Source organism: Rattus norvegicus, chromosome 9 (assembly GCF_021556685.1).
Source record: "Rattus norvegicus strain SHRSP/BbbUtx chromosome 9, alternate assembly SHRSP_T2T, whole genome shotgun sequence".
Taxonomy (NCBI): domain Eukaryota; kingdom Metazoa; phylum Chordata; class Mammalia; order Rodentia; family Muridae; genus Rattus; species Rattus norvegicus.
The window spans coordinates 125831808-125851565 of record NC_141542.1 but is presented as its reverse complement, the minus strand read 5'-3'; the positions used below and the strand labels follow the sequence as shown (position 1 = coordinate 125851565).

Sequence of the window (19758 nt, the reverse complement as noted above, 5' to 3'; positions counted from 1 at the left end):
CGCTTACTGTTCCTCCATTTTCTTCCCAACATAGCCACGTTGAATACATTAGTTCCTTCTTTCACTACTATTTGTCTCTTAGGTTAGTGAGGATAGACACCTGAGCCTAGCTTGCTTGGCTTCCTGGGAACTCTGGTCCGAATGCCTACTCTTAAACAAGTGTCGACGGTCATTGTTTGAAATGTGCTCCTGCACTAGGACCCACATACTGTTTGCAGAGTTTAAGGGTAACGGCACTTGGGGTGCTGCAGGCCCCACAAACTGGGCTCAGCCAGTGCCCCCTCCATGGCCAGTCAGCAAGGGATGGTAGAAATCAGAGAGAAGGGACTAACTTTACATCGTCCCCTGGCTCTACGGCACTGGTGAAGAACTGGGTGGGTTGGGGGTGGGACGAGATTAGAGCCCTGGTCTAGGTGTGGTCTTGCTGGTCTTTGCCTCCCAGGAAATCTGAACAAGTTCTTAGTGCTTGAGGGAACAGATAGTTCTCCAGGCTGTGTCCTCACCTTCACTGATAACAAGGCCCTCCCTCACCTGGGGAAAGGAGTGCTTTGTCCAGGGAGGTTCTGACATTTCTAGAGTACAGAGAGGAGAAACTAAGGGCAATGACTCATCCCTGCCTTTAGCCAAAGCAAAGGAAGCCAATGAGAGTAGAAGGTAGACAGACTTTCACCTCTCGTCCTTTCTGAGCCCCAGATGAGGAGCCCATGCTTTTTGGCAAAGGTGACTTCTGGGTCCCTCATTTCCATACCAGATCAAATCAGAATACAGCCATTCCTCTTAACTCAAATGTTAAAGAAGCAATTTTCCTGACAGACCAGTTTTCCCTTAAAATCGGAGGTTCCAGTCTCTTCCAGTCATCTCATAAGGAAGTGCTCTTCATATCCAGGGGTGTGTGCGTGTGTGTGTGTGTGTGTGTGTGTGTGTGTGTGTGTGTGTGTGTGTGCACGTGTGTGTGCACACGTGTATGTGTGCATGTGTGTGTGGTGTGTGTGCATGCGTGTGTGTGTGCGCGCGCGCGTGTGTGTGTGCACACGTGTGTGTGTGGTGTGTGTGTGTGTGTGTGTGTGTGTGTTGTGTAAATCTGGCTTAGCCTGATGTTAATCAGGGGTTTTTGTTTTTGTTTCCTTATTCCCACCTCACAAACCCCACTGTTCTGCACTGCCCAGGAAAGGAGGGGCATTGTTCTCACTCAGGAAAATGGAGACTGCTCCATTCATGAATCTCAAACTAAAGCTAATTGCACCTGTAACTAAACCGTTGTAATTTTGTTTTTGACAGTACACAATGAAGCCTGCAAACAAAAAAACAAAACAAAACAAAACAAAACAAAAACAAAAAAACAACAAAACTCCAACAGGGCAGGGTTCTGGGGGTGGCTCTGGGGGAGTGGTGCATCCAGAGAGGGAGAGACCTTCAATCCCCTGTACACCCCTCCCATCTGGGTCTGTGTCACAGCCTTCCTAACTGCCTCGGCCCTTGATTACAGTCCCTCAGGCTGCGGTGACCCCCAAACAAAAAAATTATTTTTGTTGCTACTTCCTAACTGTAAGTTTGCTGCTGTTATGAGTCACAATGTAAACGTCTGCTTTCTGACTGTTCTGGAGACCCCTGTGAAAGAGTCATTCGACCCACAGGTTGGGAGGCACTGGTCTAGCCTAGCTGTTCATCAGCACCCACTGTAAAAAGACACGCTCAGTAAGAGCGTTCCCTGAGCGCACCGAACCGCTATGCAGCTAAACAAAGGCAGGCCTGGTTTAAAACTGATAGAGTTGTATGGGTAAGAGAGGAAGCTTTAAGACTGGCATCTTCCTCTAAGAACCGAACTGTCAATAGTATACTAGGAAACAGGATTTGACTTTTCTCGCATCCTTAAAAACCATTTTGTTGGCATACGGTCCAAGTAACTGGGAGACAGTTAACTCCTAGACAGGTCCCAGGACTGGACATCCCCTCCCCGCTTTGACTGGGTCAGATTCTGATTGACAAGGGAGAATTTTCACTACCAACAACTACAATGCTTATAAGTAGAATGTGGTAATGTCTAACAAAACCACATCTGTCTGTCTGTCTGTCTGTCTAGGTCCGGCTGACTCATCATTTTCGTCTGTGCAATGATGCATCATACATTATTTTAGTTGATTACAAGCAGCTCAGAAAATAGCTTGTGATAGGTAACCTTGGTGTGTGTGTGTGTGTGTGTGTGTGTGTGTGTGTGCACGCAAGTGCAAGAACCAGGCTTGGCGCAGGTACCCTCACCCATGGAGCTGTCTCGCCGGTACCACCTACTGATTTTTGACAAAGCAATGTACAGGATGCTTTCCCACAGATATCCTCAAAGTGATGTGAAGATTCACTGCAGCACTGTTTAAAACTGCAGTCCGAGTGTCCAAAGGTAAGAAAGATTCGATCCATGCTCCCTCGAATCGGTGGAAGGAGTAAACGTATCCTAAGGAGACACTTGAGCCCTTCCCTTTGGCATCTGACCATGGAGATAATAGAGCCCAAAGAAATGGAGTCTCCCCAGGTGTCTTACCTTAGGAGGGCTGTGAAGGCTGGGTTAGCCAGGGGAAGAACTTGTGTCCTAGGAGCAAGGTTCACAGTTGAACTGGATCTCCATTTGCTCCTTTTCCCAGTGTGGCCACTTTGAATAGATATCCTTCTCTTGCTTTCCACTCTGTCTCCTCATTTGGGTGATGGCGGACAAACCTAGGTTTTCAGTCAGCCTTAAAATCTGGTAACAGTGACATATAACTATAAAAATAAGGAAGGGGGGTTGGGGATTTAGCTCAGTGGTAGAGCGCTTGCCCAGCAAGCACAAGGCCCTGGGTTCGGTCCCCAGCTCCAGAAAAAAAAAAAAAAAAAAAAAAAAAAAAAAGGAAGACATCTACAGCCTGAGATTAAGCATTTTCTAATAATTATATAATCATTATATATATAATTGCCAGGAATAGAGCCCTAAACACAAACCAGGAGTACACAACACAAACAGGTTTTTTGGGAGTTTTTGTTTTTATTTTTGAGGACAAGATCTCATATAGTCTAGGTTGGTCTCCAACTTTCTATGCAGCTAAGTAAACCCTTGAATTTATAATCTTTCTGCCTCCAGCAGTGACTACAGGGTGGGCGGAATCTGTGGGTTTAACTGGTGTCTGAGTGAACTTTTTCACTTAGTGCAGACTTCTGAGTTGTGCTAAATGTACAAGTGCAAAAAAAAAATTGTAGAGTCAAAAGAATGAGAGGCACAGATGAGGAGGAATAGAATTTAAAACACTCAAATGTATGTCAGAAGAGAACCAGTCGATTGAAGAGCATGGAAGGCAGAATTACTTGAAGTAGGGGTATTTTGTCCTTAAACCCTCAACCAAAGGGAGGAAACAAATAGGAGTTAGTTATTGACAGTAGATAGGGCTGTTTCTGCAGTGACCTGCCTGCTATGTTCTAGGACTACGTACCTTGAGGTAACAGGAAGCAGGCTTCTCGTGGTTAGAAGAGAGGGCACAGATACAAAGAGTGGGGAATGGAAGTTAGTGCTGTGTTTTCTGGGTTTGGAAGTTCAAAATAATGTGGGTCCCTCCGTCCCTCCATTACCCTCCACACAGACACACACACTTTTTTTCTCAGATTGTTTTCACACATACTCTTACCTATGTAGTTCAGTGGCCTCAAATCCCCAGTCCCCTGCCTATCTTCTAAGTATCAGAATTATAACTATATAGCTGTTCACCATCGTACCCTGCTTGAATTCATGATGTTCAACATTATGAAACGTTATGTGTATTCACACGCATGTAGATACATTGTGTGTGTGTATAGTGTGCGTGCTTAGTTCTGCTGAGAAACCCAGAATCAGTCGTGGTCCAGTAGCAGTGCAGTAGACTGGAGCCCACCGTGGTGTCTATACGAGTCTCTTTTCCACGGAGAATGGTCAGCCAGCGCCTGTTGGATAAATGGCCAGTTCCAGGATCTGGGGGTGGAGCAGGGAAATGTAATATGACCTGAAACATATGACTGTACCAGACGGTACGAAAATCTTCCAGGAATGGAAGAAAATGACAAGGAAACCAGTGTGGGGAGATACTGGTGCTGGGAACTGTGGGGCAGGGACAGTCACTGCCTTCAGCTGCGTGCCCACAGGTGAGTCTGCTGGCTTCAGTCAATGCCTCCATGCACAAGGGCATGTGAACCAGTGGTGAGACTCAAGGGGTCACGGGACAAAACAAGAAGGTATGAAGGGGCTCCAGGGGTGGTGCAGTGGTTAAGAGCGTGTGTTACTCTTGTAGGGGACCCAGGTTCCCTTGCTAACACCCATGTGGGGCTTATAAACATCCCAACTGCAATTCCAAGGGATCCAATGCCCTCTTCTGGCCTCTGCAGGTAGCAGGCACACATGGAGCTAGTGTATATCAGGTGAAACACTCATACAGGTACAATTTAAAAAAAAGAAAAGACAAGGACATGTCAGAGGGACTGGAGGGGGAGATGAGAAGGCAGGGAAAATAATCAGAACACATTGTGTTTATATGAAATTGTCAAAGAATAAATTTAATTAATAAAAAAAACAGTTTGAGGATCTTCCTCTGGGTAAATCTGAGAATTTTTACAATAATAATAATAATGCTATGACAACAGGCTGTTAATGCACTAAGTAAACCAGGCCTCCAACGCCCACGCTCCTGTGAGTAAACAGCGAGAGAGACAGCTGGAAGAGCAGCTCTAGACACCGAGGACACAGCACAGCAAGGAGAAGGCGTAAGGGAGTGAGGAGGCCAAGGTTGAGGCTTCAAGGACAGAACATCCACCTATTTTGATACATTTGATAGATTTATCAACCACAAGGGTAAACATAATACCCACAGAGGAGAGTTTGGGACACATCATCTCAAACGTGATCAAGGCTAAAAAAAAAAAGCCAATACTGAAATCAGGTTACTTGACACCTGCACTGAGAAGGGCATAAAGTCCCTTCAGAAATGTGTCTGTCAAAAATGCACATGCTGGCTGGGCACTGGTGGTGCATGCCTTTAATCCCAGCACTGGGAGGCAGAGGCCAGCCTGGTCTACAAAGTGAGATCCAGAGCAGCCAGGGCTACACAGAGAAACCCTGTCTCCAAAAAGTAAAAATTAAAAAAAAAAAAATAGAAATAGCAGTCTGTGTTCTGAAGCCTGCTGTGAACCTGAAGTGATTTCGTTTTCTCATTAAGGTTACGTGCTACTCTCTACAGAACAGCAACAGCCACAGTACCTGCACAGCACTGCACACCCCACGCAAGACTTACACACAAGACACAGTCAGGCCCACACTATTTGTAGAAGTTTAAAATGTCGACTTAAAACTTGTTTCTATTTGCATGAGCACAATAATTTCTTTCCGTTTAATGAAGATCCCTCCTGAGATGGACAGATGGCTTGACAGTTGAAGCACTAGCCTTGCTCAGCTGCACCAGCCTGACCTGCGTTTGATCCCCAGAACCCACTTGGGCGCAGTGGTGTGCACCTGTAATCCCAGCGCTCCCGGGAAGCGATGGAGAGGGGAGAATCAGCGGAGCTTGCAGACCGCCTAGGCCCGAGTACTCAGTGAGAAGCAACAGAAAAGACTCCAATCCCAGAAACAAGGTGGAGAGAGAGCGGGCTCTCAAGAGCTGTCCTCTGACTTCCACATGCCTGAAGGACACCTTCCATATCTCTGTGTGTGGTGTTTTACAGAAAAAGAAAGGAAGAAAATATAAAGGCTTTTGTCTTTTTGTCCATGGTCACTTGAATCATGAGACAAAATAAAATCTTCCCTTACATTGCTTTCTGAGGAGCATTTGGTCACAATAACTATCCAATTCCCAGCACAGGAAGAATGTGTGAAGATTCTAATGTGTTTCATCAACCAAACAGTGCAGAACAAACAGCACATTGTGTTGGGCGCCAGCAGAAAGAATAGAAATGAGTATCTAGAATAAGCCTGTCTGAAGGAGAGATGTTTTATCTCTTTATTGGACTAAATAATGGGCTATTCGAACTAAAAGCATTAAACTACCAACTGAGGACGAAAAGTAATTGTTCTCTCAGAGAAACATTTGGCCCTCAAAGCAGAAAACAACTAGAAGACAATGGGGTGTATAATTCTAGGATAACCCAGCCCTTCGTGAGTAAGTCGTTTTGGCCCCACACTTCAGCGCTACTGATCAGGCAAGCTAGAACGTTAATCATAACTGCTGATCCAGAAGTGATGTGATGTCTGGGGTTTATATCAGACAATAGAAGAAGCAGCTTGCAGGAAGACAGCTTAGGAGTCCAGAGCACACGGGCTGGTCCTGCTGCTCAGTGTGTAGAGCCCTTCACAAAACCCAGAGCTCCCTTCCTACCTCATCAGAGAACCAGGTGGTAACCCACGCCTGTAAGCCCAGCACTCTGAAGGCTCAGGCAGGAGGTTAGGGTCCGCGTCTGGGTTACACAGGGAATTCCCATACCTTCGGGCCTGAGCTATAGAGTAAGAAGAAAAGGGAAAAAGATATCCATAATTTTAGAAAGTTGAAAAGCAAAACCACTCTGGGAATGGTGAATATTGTACCTGAGATTACGCATCTCTTTAGGATTTCCTAAAAATAAGATGGGAGTGGCAGCTAGACAAAGGCTCGGCAGCTGGAGTCTTGGGGATGCACTTCTGGAGGAGGGAAGAGTCCCAGAACCTACATGGTTCATAACTCTGTAACTTCAGTGCCAGGGGAGGGCACACACACACATACAAGACGATAGTAAAAGCTTTCATTAAAAAAAAAAAGGTTTGGGGCTGGAGAGGTGGCTCAGCAGTGAAGAGCACCGACTGCTCTTCCAGAGGTCCTGAGTTCAATTCCCAGCAATCACATGGTGGCTCACAACCATCTGTAGTGGGATCTGATGCCCTCTTCTGGTGTGTGTGAAGACAGCTACAGTGTACTCACATATGTAAAGTAAATAAATATTTTTTTAAAAAAAGAAACAGTAAAGGCTAATTGTATTTTTTAAAAAAAAGAAAAGAAAAATATGAAGGAATTGCCTTGGCTCATGCAGGGTACCCTGTGGAGATCACTCCGTTTACAAACACACCACTGCACTGGAAAAGCCTTCCGTTACCCAAGTTCCCGCCTCCCAAGGAGCATAGTAACTTCACCCACACATTTCATTCATTTTTAGTGAGAATGATTCAGTGTTGTTTGCAGTGCTTGGCTTATAAAAACTATCTATCTGTATCAAGGTAAATGGTTTTACTTTTTCACATCTGGTCATCTGCTCCCAGGCTATGACATCATCTGTTCTTGTTTCTTGTAAGGGGCAATGAATAATTAGCTTCTGGTGTCATTAGGGGCTGTTCACACTGGTAATGATTAACCATGGCTCGCTCCAGGATACAGAGTCTGACTGGAAAATCAAGCCTCATTTCAGATCTTTGCTCAGCGGATTGTACAAATCTAACACAAGCAAGAACCAAACTCACATACCTAGTAATGACTGAGGTATGTGTCCATGGTAGGACAGATCCCTGTTCAGCTATTATAGTAACACAATGGGACATGTTGGCATCGCTCCAGCCTCTGATCTCCTGTCACCTCCAGAGGCAGCCATCCCGAATATTCTGAGTATCATTCCAGACTATACGGAATTTTATTTTCAAAAAATTTCATGAAAAATGGCTTTGTACTGTTTTTACAGTGTGTGTGTGTGTGTGTGTGTGTGTGTGTGTGTGTGTAACAGTCATTGGCCATAGTCAGTGGTGTGGCACACATATAATGGTGGTTTTATAAGATTGAATGGCCTTGCCAATTGTGAACACATCTTATTCCAAGCACTTGCAAAGACCGAAGCAGAATATTTCTGTGAGGTCTAGGCCAGCTTGGCCTATGTAGTGCATTCTAGATCAGCCAAGTGTACATAGGGAGATCTGTTCATAAATAAGTAAATAGGCCTAGTAATGTATCCATTTTGGATAGGGACATTGCGTGATGTCTACATAATGAAGTCACCTAACAACACATTTCCAAATGCATTGCCATTGTTAGTTAATGAATCAGTCTGATTCCTCTACCCTGTAATAACAGCAGCAGCAAATTACTCTTTCCCCATGTTTTTAGTGATTTGGATTCCTTTATTTGTACATTTCTAACCTGTAGATTCATTTGTCAAACCTTGAAAACTATTCTGTCTCTCTCACGTGGTGCGTGTGTGTGTGTGTGTGTGTGTACGTGTGCCTGTGGGTGCTCAGGGAGGCCAGGAGGAGGGCACGGATCCCACGGACCTGAGCTCTTGAGTAGATGGTTTTGCGCCATCTGATGTGTGTGCTAAACACTGAACCCAGGTCCTCTGGAAGCAGTCACCTCTCCAGCCCTTGTCCCACTTCTCAATACCAGGTTATTCTTTCTTATGGCTGCACCATCTCTCCTGGAACTAATGCTTCATGTGTGCTGTTAACTATTTACTCTGGTTTCTTTCATTTGAGAAAATGAGCAAACAAAATGCTTTTCAACAAGGTCTCCACATATATATTCCATGCTGTCCTGACCTCGTGTGCCCCACATCAGCCCGCTGTGTGCTGGGATTATGAGATGTGCTGCTGCATGCCTGACTCTACTTTTTAAAACATTCCGGATTTTTTCTTCCATATTTTTCCAGCATAACTTTTTTTTTAAGTGAAATGCTTGCATGCCGGTATATCTTGTACGACGGAGATGGTAGGTAACAATTGCTGGTGACCTGGTGACATGAATTTGATATCGAGATCCACATAAAGGTGGAAGGGAAGAACCAAGTCCACGAGGTTGTCCTCTGATTTCCACACTTGTCCTTTCCACAGCCTACACCCATGTGACAGTAAATACACACATACAAATTTATATCTCCCTACCATTTCTGGGTTCTGATGGGAAAGACTTTCCCTACTCCAACGTTAGAGTTCTTTATGCCTCCTTGTAGAACCTGATGTTCAACTCTTCACAACACTGTGAGAATCTACTTCTGTGCATTTTAATTTTTTTTTTTTTTTTTTTGGAGAGGTTAGTGGGGGATAGCTCTGGCTATCCTGGAACTTGCTGTGTAGACCACGCTGGCCTCCAGCTCACAAATATCCACCTACCTCTGCCTCTCAAGTACTGGGGCTAAAGGGATGGATCCCTAGTGCCTGGCTTTGAATTACTTTTATGTCTTTTTTTTTTTTTTTTTTTTTTTTTGGTAAACAGTTTCTCTGTGTAGCCCTGGCTCCTGGCTGTCCTGGAACTCTCTCTGCAGACCAGGCTGGCTTCAAAGTTAGAGATATGCTTGCCTCTCTGCCTCCTGCATGCTGAGGTTAATGGTGGCATATTTAATTTTTATAGAGTCTCACTTTGTTGTTAAGGCTTGACCTCGAATTCAGCTCAGCCTATCCCTTGTCCTCATCCTAAGCAGCCGAGCCCATCTTTCCTGCTTGCTTTTTTTTTAATTCAGATTCTCTAGTATGTAACTACTCTGGCTGTCTTTGATCTCCCTGTGCAGACTAGGCTTGCCTTGAACTCATAGAGGTCCACCTGCCCCAGGCCTTCCAGCTTTTATATTTTTATTTTTTTCTCCATCTTTATTAAATTGGGTATTTCTTATTTACATTTCAAATGTTATTCCCTTTTCTGGTTTCCAGGCCAACATCACCCTGGCCCCTCCCCCTCCCCTTCTATGTGGCTGTTCCCCTCCCCATCCTCCCCCTCTTCCCCCCCTCACCCCAAGAATCCCCTTCACTGGGGGTTCAGTCTTGGCAGGACCAAGGGCTTCCCCTTCCACTGGTGCCCTTACGAGGCTATTCATTGCTACCTATGAGATTGGAGCCCAGGGTCAGTCCATGTATAGTCTTTGGGTAGTGGCTTAGTCCCTGGAAGCTCTGGTTGGTTGGCATTGTTGTTCATATGGGGTCTTAAGCCCCTTCAGCTCTTTCAGTCCTTTCTCCGATTCCTTCAATCGGGGTCCTATTCTCAGTTCACTGGTTTGCTGCTGGCATTCGCCTCTGTATTTGCTGTATTCTGGCTGTGTCTCTCAGAAGAGATCTACATCCGGTTCCTGTCGGCCTGCACTTCTTTGCTTCATCCATCTTGTCTAATTGGGTGGCTGTATATGTATGGGCCACATGTGGGGCAGGCTCTGAATGGGTGTTCCTTCAGCCTCTGTTCTAAACTTTGCCTCCCTACAGTTTTTATTTTTAACTAGAGCCCCTTGCTAATTCACGTGAACTGCACCACTGTTTGTTGATGAAAACACAAAACAGAAAATAACTGCCATTTTTTTTCGTGGAATTTGCTTTGAATTTAAAAATGACTCGGGAAGGACAAGCATCACATGCTCTTTGCTGTTGGAACCTCACTAGGAAGAGTTGCCTTTCTGTTTTTCTTTCTATTTTCTGGTCTCCCTTCATGCTCAAAGTTTTTCTAAACCTGGGACATATTTCTTGTTAATTTTATTCAAAGATATTGCATCACCTTGTTGCTATTGTAAATGTTTCCTCTACAAGTTTGGGCAGTGGTAATGTGTGAGTGAATTGGCCTTTTGATGGGATGAGAGGCCAGAGTTTAAAACTCTTGAGGTGTGTGGTTTTTACTACATAAGAATGTGCACTTATCCCAAACACTGTTTAAAGAAAACCCAGAGCATTTCGCCTCATGCAATCATAATGCTTGTTCACTGCTTTTTGCCAAATGAACTTTTTTTTTCTTTCTAAGATTTATTTGTGACACTCCAGAGATGGCTCAGTGATTAGAGCACTGACTGCACTCCCAGAGGTCCTGAGTTCAAATCCCAGCAACCACATGGTGGCTCACAACCATCTGTAATGCCCTCTTCTGGTGTGTCTGAAGACAGCTACAGTGTATATGTATGTGTGTGTGTGTGTGTGTGTGTGTGTGTGTGTGTGTGTATAGTGTTCTTTCTTTAAAAAAATCTTTTCTATTAAAAAATACTTATTTAAATACTTATTTTATTTATGTGGTTGCTGGAAATTGAAGTCAGGACCTCTAAAATAGCAGTCAGTGTTCTTAACCTCTGAGCCATCTCCACAGCCCCCAGATGAGCTGTAAAGGTAGATACAAAACCATCCAGGCTGAGGTATAGCCGTGGTGAGAGAGGGTTTGCCTGCACTAGGTCCTGCCTGGGTTTCACCCACCATTTACCCAGCAAGTTCAAGGCCAGCCAGGGTACTCCCTAAAGGTACCATAGAAAACCTGGCAAAGGGGGCCAGCAAAATGGCTCATTAGGTTCAAGCTTTTACCGTGCAAGCTTGGTTACCCAAGTTTAATCCCCACATGGTGGGAGAAGAGAACCAACTCCTGGCAATGCAGCACCTCAGGTCCCCAGATCCACATATAGTCTCTGTCTCTCTGTCTCTGTCTCTGTCTCTCTCAGGCACATACACACACAAATAAAAAGTTTTAAAAAGTAATGTGGCTATGATTACAAACAGACAAGAAGAAATGAGAATGACAGATGAATACACAATGAGCTGATTCTCTTAAACACAGAAATTTGAACTTAAGGGGGGAAAAATAGATCAGTAGGTGAAAACATTCCCTTCTCTTCCAGAGAGGTCAAGTTGAGTAGGCAGCAGCCTGTGATCCCTCCAGCCAGCCTGGGCAAAACCTTCTGGCCTCCAGGGTGAACCTGCACTCATGTGCATACAACACACGTGCGCAAACACACCCATGCTCGAACACACTCACGTGATAGACCAAAAGGAAGCCAGAAGCTTCAAGGTTAGCAAGACTGTAGGAAAGATCAGGATTTTAACCAAGGAAGGACATTTGGAGGCTACCTTGGCAATATTCGGATCTTGGTGTCTCTGATGTCTAAGCCATCATTATCCCTGTGACCTTCTAGAACGACAGATTCTGAGGGCTGGGTAGTCTGTGCGGTTTAGTGATGGCACTTTTGAATTGGTTCAAGTTATCTTGACTTTTAAGAAAAATATAACTTATACTAATTTGGCCATTAAATGAGAGCATTTCAGTGTTTCAGAAAGCATGAAGCACAATGAAGATACAAGATGTTGAAAATAAAGGAAATAAATACTAAGAGCTCAATAAGGCCATTGTTAGAAGAAAACCACAGTTCTCGTTCCACAGACAGACAGACGGTAATAGATCATTTATCCCCAGCCGAGTATGAGGGTGATCATGGCCCAGGGAACCCAGATTTGGGTAGATGCCAGAGACGTGTTCCACCATGGAAGTTATCATATGAGCTGCTAGTCATACACAAAGCTATAAATGAACGCACTTACCAAATACCTTGGTGGGGCTGAAGTGAGGTAAGTTAGAGAAGCCTGACACACCTATGGCACTTGTAGCCATTGAGGTGGTGGAAGCTGCCTGTCTGCTGAATTTTAAACTGAGAGTCAAAAGAAGGGTAGGCCGATACGGAAGCAGGTGATGGATGGCTAAGAGGGAGAGTTAAGATAGATCAGGATAATCTGACTCTGGATCTGTATCATTCCAACTGTCCCCAACCAGGAGGCCCTAATCAAGCACTCACCCAGCAGAATCAGCTAGGTGTGGCTTTTTCAGGGAACTTCAGCCCACATCACCTAGGTTAAGAAGAGTGACTTCCACTTTAAAAAAAAAAAAAAAAGGAAAGGCGGGCGACTGGGTTGACTTGAAGAAAGTGATCAGTAGTGCCAGCTACTTATTTCTGAAGAAGAGAATTATTCTGATAGTGTTGATAAACTCATCACAAGATGGCCGGGACCAACTCCGGCCCCTTGCAAAGACAATGGTTAGCTCTTGCCTTGAGCAGCTAGAGCTCCTCAGAGCTGAGATGTGACGAGATGATTACAAGTCCCTTGTGCAGTGTTGGAAGCCCAGCAGCCTGCATATTTTATAAATATCTGCCCTCGCTAGGCTTCGAGGGAACGAGATCCAATGACTATGTGAGTCCCACCAGACCCAGCACCTGATGGGAATCATACCTAATCGACCGTCCAGGTGAAACAAACACCTCCCTCAAGCCTTTAACGGACCTGGAGCACTTACTTATTCATCCCGCCTCCTCTCTCAGCCTTCCCAAGTTTGTGCCATTTGAATTTCTGCCCTTTCAGGGTCTGGAGACCGCGAAAACGGATTTGTCTTTTTAACAGCTCTGCTTGTCTTAAGACAAGAAAAGCTGTTAAAACAGAAGAAAAACAACAACAACAACAACAACACACACACACACACACACACACACACACACACACACACACAGAGATAATGGTGAGAAACGGTTATCACCAGGCTGTGAGAGCGCAGAAAAATCGTTCGGTTGCACTTAGACAATTTGATTATGAGGCATAAGCGTTCAGTAAGTAACACGTGGCAACAGCAACTAACCCGAAGTCACTTGAATCAGTTACACCGAGAGGCCCTGACACAGGCAGAACCGAAGCTTGTTTTTCCGCCGTGCAGACAGCGGATTAAAAAAAAATATTGCGGATGTTATGAGCTCGCGCCGGGGAGGAGGGGGGCGGGGGCGTTCCCCTTTTCTGGAGTTGTAAAAGACCCGGCGCACAGTCCTGCGGGAACGCGAAACTCCCAACGAGCTCGGCCTTAGGGGTGGAGTGGGGCTGGGGGAGGGGCACCGTGGGGCTTCAGCTGATCTCAGAACCCGGCCAGCGCGCTCCGGCTTCCCAACTGCCTCGAAATGATTTACACGAGCAGGAGGTGTGCATTGGCGGGGTCCGGCTGGCCTTCGCGTCACGGTGAGTTTTAATTCTGCATTTCCCCTCGCGTCCTGGTTTGAGAGAGGCTTCTTCTACTCTGTACCGGCTCCCGCTCGCCCTGTAAAGTTTGTTTTCAAACGGTAAACCCGGTTTCCACCAGTGCCGCCCGAGAATCGCATTCATTAGCCAGGCTGACTTGGGAGAAAAGAAAAGCTACCTTTGTGTACATAATGAGAGCCACCGCGTGGCCGCGCATAACCGCCGGGAAGGAACGTTTCGGCCTCGTGCTGCCGTGGGTTGGGCTTAGCGGACCCGAGGCGGGTTCCGTGGGGTGGCCCCCCGAAAGCCACAGTCCAAGTTAGCAAACAAAGCGACGAGGCAGTCACCGCCAGGTCCGGACTCGGCTCCTGCCACTCACGCCGTCCAGCTCCTCCTCCCTGCGTCTGTCCTCCCATCTCTCCCGAGTCCCCGGCGGATGTGAGCCACCAATCCCAGCCACAAACACCCCTTCAAACCCCAGAGCGAGGGCCCTCCAACGGGCGCCCGGGCCCTCCGCGGGCCCCCTCCCGCACCACAGGAGTCCCGCACTGGAGCGCAGCAGCTGAGTCATCCCCAGTCAGGTCCGGGAAAGCGCTGCGCCCCGGGCGGCTTGCGGAGGTGCTTGCCAGCCGGTGGGTTCGCCCTGGACACTGCCGTGCAACCGCCGCCTGCGCCGATTCCCGCGTGTGCTCTCTTACCGAGCGAGCGCTCTGCAAACCACAGGATTTGGGGGGAGGGGAGGGTCGTTTTGAGATTCCTGCCTGCTTACTGTGACTCTTCCTCCACTTGGTTCATTTTGGAAAAACCACCCAAGCTTCTTTTTTGACTCGGGGGTTTTAACGCGCTCCTCGGAACGGGTTGTCTTTGGGAAGGGGGCGCGGCGGAGGCTTGCTTTAATTTCCAACGTAATCGTAAACAGGTTCCAAAGTCTAGCGGGTCATCCTGTGGCCGCCTTAGTGTGACTCGGCTTTAACCTTGTTTTCACGGGTCTGTCTCCTCCTGCCGGATCTCCACCGAGGTCACAAAACCAGAACAGCCACAGAGCCGAAACTAGAGACACCGGCGGTGACGTCGCTACAAAGCTTATTTACGTTTGGGGTTTTTCTTCGTTTTTTTCCCCCCCTCTAATGGGGAAAGTCTTCCGTGACATGTGACAGTTGGTTTTCTTTGCATTTTTTTTTTTTAAACAACCGGGCATAGGTAGAATCTAGACCCAGAAGTGCGGGCATGTGCGTCTCGAAGTTGGCCAAAACAGCATCTGGCTTGTATTTGGGGAGGGGGGGATTCTTCGTGGAACTCCCTTTGGAGCGCCCCTCTCAAGCAAAATAAACCAATAGGAACGAGTGTTTATTTAATGGCTAGTTTCTGTTTGAAATACTGAAGGGTGGAGGGGAGTGTCCTCTGGTGGGATATTAGCCCACAAAGTAGACACTGTTTACCGAAACAGATGAGCAGTCCAGGCGTAGTCGTCCATCTTTTTTCTAAAGGCGTGTGGGGGGTGGGGGAGTCGCAGTGGGGCACACACGCACGTTCTGGCCGTCCCCTGGCCGAGACGTTTAAAGAGCATGTGAGTATGACAAGTGTCTATCCACAACGTGTTAGATTTCGAAACTGCCTTGCAATCCAATCCGGAACTCAGAGCTTTAGCCCCGGGGAATAGACATTTGCCCCGGGTGCCTATGTCTGCCCCCCCACACACACACACTCCCACTGTCACTGTTGGCAGAAGAGTCCACGAGGAGGAGGGTGCGCCGCGCCGCGCCGCGCCCGCGTGTCAATGGCAGCTGCACCTTCTGGAAGAAGTTGGTTCTTGTCCGGAATACTTTTCCTTCGGTGCCCCACCCCTTGAATCAGAAGCCGCTGCCTGGGGCGGCTAGAGCAGGGACGGTGGAGTTTTAGGGCAGCTGTCAAAAACAAGGGTGGGGGTGTCTTTTCTTCCCCGGGGGTGGACAGAGGAGATGTCCTTAACCCTCTCCCCATCCTTTGCAAACTAAACTCACTCTTCGCCAGCCGGGAGAGGAAAGGCCCCAAAAGAGAAACCGGTGTGGCAGCTGAGGGATGCGGACCATACTCTCGCCACGGGCTGGCAGACATGACCCTGCTTCTGGGCTCCGCTACCCTGGAGAGAGGGACGGGTGATCTCGGACCCCGGACCAGGGCTGTGCAGTTGGAAGGTGCGGGGGAGGGGCAGAGGAGCGGCGGGGAGGGCGGGGGACGGGGCGGGCGGCTGGGGGCGGAGGCAGGACCTCCTGTACCTTCCCTCTGCTCTCACTCTGACAGCGCCGAGGTGCGCCGAGTGGAGCGGGAAACAAAGGAGCTGAGTAGGGAGGGGAGTGAGTTGGGCCAGGGAGAGCCCCCGGCTGGCTGCCAGAAGATCCTGGCTGGAGGAAGCCCAAGTGTCACTTGAATTCCAACCCAGAAGCCAGCGCCTGAGACCCGAGCACCTTGTTTAGCAATAGTGGTTGGAATACTCTCTCGTAAGTTACCGGAGCACCGGTAAAGGAGGATCATCGCCTGCCCCCCCCCCCCCGCCACTAAACGGCTGCTGGTCCCTAGAAACCCCAGCTTCACCTCTCGCTGGGACTCGAGTTACAGAATGAAAAGCAAGAAGGGTAAGGTTGCGGCGGGCTGTGAGCGCCCGGGGCACCAGTGCGGGACATGTGCGGGCCGCGCGGATTGGGAGACACTGACTTGATGGGACTTTTCCGCCCGGTGGCTCCCCGGCTGGAGCGGTAGCTGTTCTTTGTTGAGGCTGTGTCTCTGATGGTAGTTGCTGTTCTTTTCTTCTAGACACAACACGAGGGGCTGTTATGGGGAGACTCAGCCTCGCCACGCTGCTGGCACGTTGTCAAGAAACACGCTCAGCGCCTTGTTTGTGCGCCTCCAAGTTTCATTGTCTTCCCTGACACCCCATGCCCAGGCGAGCCACCGCGTGGTTTCTAGTGCTGTTTCTGGGGTAGAGCTTTGCGGCCGATGTTCCAGGGGACCCTCGCACCTCGCTTTTCCCTGTGGGGGGGTCCTTGGAGCATTCCAGTCGCCTTACCTTTTGTCTAAAAGTTTGTGGTTCCGGGTATTCTTACTCCTCACCGGATCCTGGCACTTTTTAAAGGGATGTGGTGTTTTTCACTATCAAAGGAATGTGATCCCGGACCCCATTATATATCGCCCTAGGGTGAGCATAGCCTTGGAAAGATGGACTTTAAAATTTTACTAGCTTCTGAAAGTTTTTCCACGATGAATTTAGGACAGCGTGTGAGCTGTTAGAACACAAGTACCATGCAGTCAAAAAGTGTCCAAGTGTGACAAGCAGGCTTGGTTGTAAGTGCAAAAGGCGAGGCTGTCATTGTTTCCACCAAGCTTTACAACTAAAACTTGCCGTCAGTCTGGTTTAAAAACAAAACACACAGGGGAGGAAGGGGGAAAAAAAACCCAAAAGGTCAAAGACTGTGAAGTCCCTTTTGAGGCTAACTTTGGAGTCCCTGACTGGGAGGTCCCTTGAGTTTTCCAGTCGTGGACTGGAGTTGGCTTTTCTGTTGTGATTTATGTGGAGTGGTTCAAAACAGAAGTTAATCGCTTGGGGAAGCTGGGGGGGGGGGGGCGCTGCTGCGCATGCCCAGGAGCTTCCTCGAGTTTGTTACTCCACATTCTTTCAGACCTAGACCGCGACTGCAGTTCCAACGGAACACGGTTACGGCAGCTGCCGCTGAACACGCTTCCCCACGGGATTTCTCCCCGCTTTCTACCTTATAGTGTTGTGTGGATGTTATTCTGTGAGAGACCCTGAAACATACGGAACTCATGAAGACCCTGGGTACTTGGTTAAGTAGGCCTCCTTGCACATTTCCATCCTGGGACAGTGAGAATGTGGACGCTCTGAGTTGGGAGACAGTTTAGGTTCTGGGGAAAACTTAGGGATCCTCTGTAGAGCTGTGTCACCCCTTGACGAGACTGACAGATCTAGACCCAATAGCGCCTAAATGAGGGTAGTTTGGTTTTGTGTGGCTCCAGGGTGCCAGAATGCAAAACTGGGTTTCCGTGGGTGGGGAGGAAGGCTGAAGACTAGCTTCCCATTCAGGTTCCACCCTCATGGGTATCCCCTTACCCAGATGCGAGGTGTGGGGCAAACATAAGTGTCCCCAGCCCAAAGTGCGTGGGTTCCCCAAGTGAACCCCGACTCATGGAAACGAACAGTGACGTGTTGGAGAGGAAACTTAGCTGCGACTGATTCGGAGTTTCTTGTGGGGAAAGCTGAGACTGCTAAGGTTCTCCTGACTCCTTTCCCTTTTTAGGCTTCCCCAGCACATGGTCTGGGAAGGGGGCAGACCCTTGAGGATGTGAGCCGCACCGCCCCATTTCCTTAGTTCCTTAGTTCCTTAGGGACCAGGGGCTAGCTCCGTTGCTAACTTGTACAGTTAGCAGGCGGGCTTCAGTTGGGGCTGAAGAACAAAAGCTGCTTGCTCTCCTCGGCCCCTCCCTCTCCTACGAGCTTACACAGCCCTGCCTCCTCCTGTCTGAAATTACCTGGGAGAGGAGGGTGAGCTTCTCTGTCCTTGGGCCAGGACTGCTTAAACCAGTCCCATCTATTGTCTGTTTTAGGAAAGTGAACTTCTTTCAACTTTTTTTTTTTTTTTGGTTCTTTTTTTCGGAGCTGGGGACCGAACCCAGGGCCTTGCGCTTCCTAGGCAAGCGCTCTACCACTGAGCTAAATCCCCAGCCCCTTCAACTTTTCTAAAGACAGAGACTGGTATAAGATACTAAAGTGCCCTCACTAGAAAGCGGAGACCGCTGGAAAGCGCTCCAAAGATGGCTTCAGAGCAGGCTGGAAGAGGGCTCAACAAGGAAAATCCCCAAGTGTCCTCGCGGATCTCCAAGCCTGTTGAGTCTGTTTAGGGCTGAAGTGGCTGGGTCCCTTCTAGCGGGCTGTGAATTTAGTGCCTTGGTTGTGAAGTTCCATCCCAGTTACTTGTTCATAGGGAAGTTTGGTTTTCCCTTCTTTTTCTCACATTCTTTTTCTAGTCTCCAATATATCTTTAAAGTCCAAGCACTCCCCACCCCCAAACTTGGATGTTTCATAGCTCCAGAAGAAAAAAAAGTGAAGAAGCAAGATTTGCTTCATAGAGCCGTGGGCTCCACGGGCCATCTTGTGGCTTTCTGAACATTTCCTTGTATGTGGATAGAGTAAGAGGATTCCGAATCTGTCCCACACCCACCTCTCTCCCTCCCCAACCGCATTTTTTTTTTTTCAGAGTGTAAGCAAAGCAAGAGGATTGGAAACAAGTCCTAACTGGGAAACTTTTCAAAAGCTCCGCTACAGTGTTACAGTAGGAAATGAGTAATGAGGGAAAAAGTCTTTGTTTTTCCAAGTCGAGCCATAATCAGGAGGGAGTTTTAATGAAAATAGCCTTGACAGTAGCAAACGTGGTCTCACGGAACTAAGCATATCAGCGGGCAAGCCCAAGGCATCAAGTCTTACTTCCTGTTCCTTCATCCTTTGTGCATGCTTTGGAAATACTTGTAAAGAGGTCCAGGGGCCTGGCTTTCTTTCTTTTTCTTCCTCAAATGAACAGAGTCGGCAGTTTGGTGTTGCTTAACAGAAGCCTGCTTTGTGTCCCTAACCTATTCTGAAAGATCATGCTTCTTGTCAAACTCTGAGTGAGCAGATCAAAGGGCAGGCTTTAGGGGGTTTTTGTTTCAAACACTTTGTTATTACCAATTTACAGTTGGGAATTAACTGTTCAATGAGCAAATCTTCACACGTTTTCCCTCCTAGATTTAAGAAGAGGGGGAAGGGAATAAGTTGTGTTGAAGAATGTCTGACTTTTCTGAAGATGGGATTGTTGGAGCAAACTGCTGTGTTCCAATGTGCTTAGTTACCCAATTAACCTGTCAGGTTTAAAAGTTAGATTTCCTTGGTTACCAAAGCAAATGTGAAACGGGAACTCATTTGTAGTTGAAAGGTTTTTTTTTTTTTTATTTGTTTTGTTTTTTGTAATTAATAGTTTTTCACCCAGATTTCAATGTGGGTTTTTTTTTCTTCTAAGTTTCTCAGATTCTGA

At 47.5% G+C, this 19758-nt stretch overlaps 1 protein-coding gene and 2 long non-coding RNA genes across 10 annotated transcripts in view; 1 reads left to right on the top strand and 2 right to left on the bottom strand.

Moving 5' to 3' along the window:
• Positions 1 to 4519: 4519 nt before the first annotated feature.
• LOC148003904 (uncharacterized) lies at positions 4520 to 14023 on the bottom strand. The gene is made up of 2 exons (XR_015629896.1): positions 13881 to 14023; positions 4520 to 13781 (listed from the first exon to the last, which is right to left on the bottom strand). It is a non-coding gene; the product is annotated as an uncharacterized LOC148003904 (long non-coding RNA).
• The window catches only part of Tgif1 (TGFB-induced factor homeobox 1), a 29148-nt gene continuing 22986 nt past the window's right edge, over positions 13597 to 19758 (top strand). The window contains exons 1-4 of one of the 8 annotated variants that reach the window (XM_087566559.1): positions 15418 to 15504; positions 15713 to 15876; positions 16493 to 16622; positions 17356 to 17513. In XM_087566559.1, coding sequence (XP_087422685.1) covers positions 17501 to 17513 — 13 coding nt within the window. In that variant the 5' untranslated portion in view covers positions 15418 to 15504; positions 15713 to 15876; positions 16493 to 16622; positions 17356 to 17500. Of the gene's footprint in view, positions 13703 to 15417; positions 15505 to 15554; positions 15877 to 15972; positions 16623 to 17353; positions 17514 to 19758 lie in introns of those variants that run through there. The other 7 variants (XM_087566555.1, XM_087566557.1, NM_001015020.1 and 4 more) reach the window with 7 other exon arrangements.
• LOC102555570 (uncharacterized) lies at positions 15034 to 16488 on the bottom strand. Its single transcript, XR_015629897.1, has 3 exons — positions 16394 to 16488; positions 15703 to 15821; positions 15034 to 15606 (listed from the first exon to the last, which is right to left on the bottom strand). It is a non-coding gene; the product is annotated as an uncharacterized LOC102555570 (long non-coding RNA).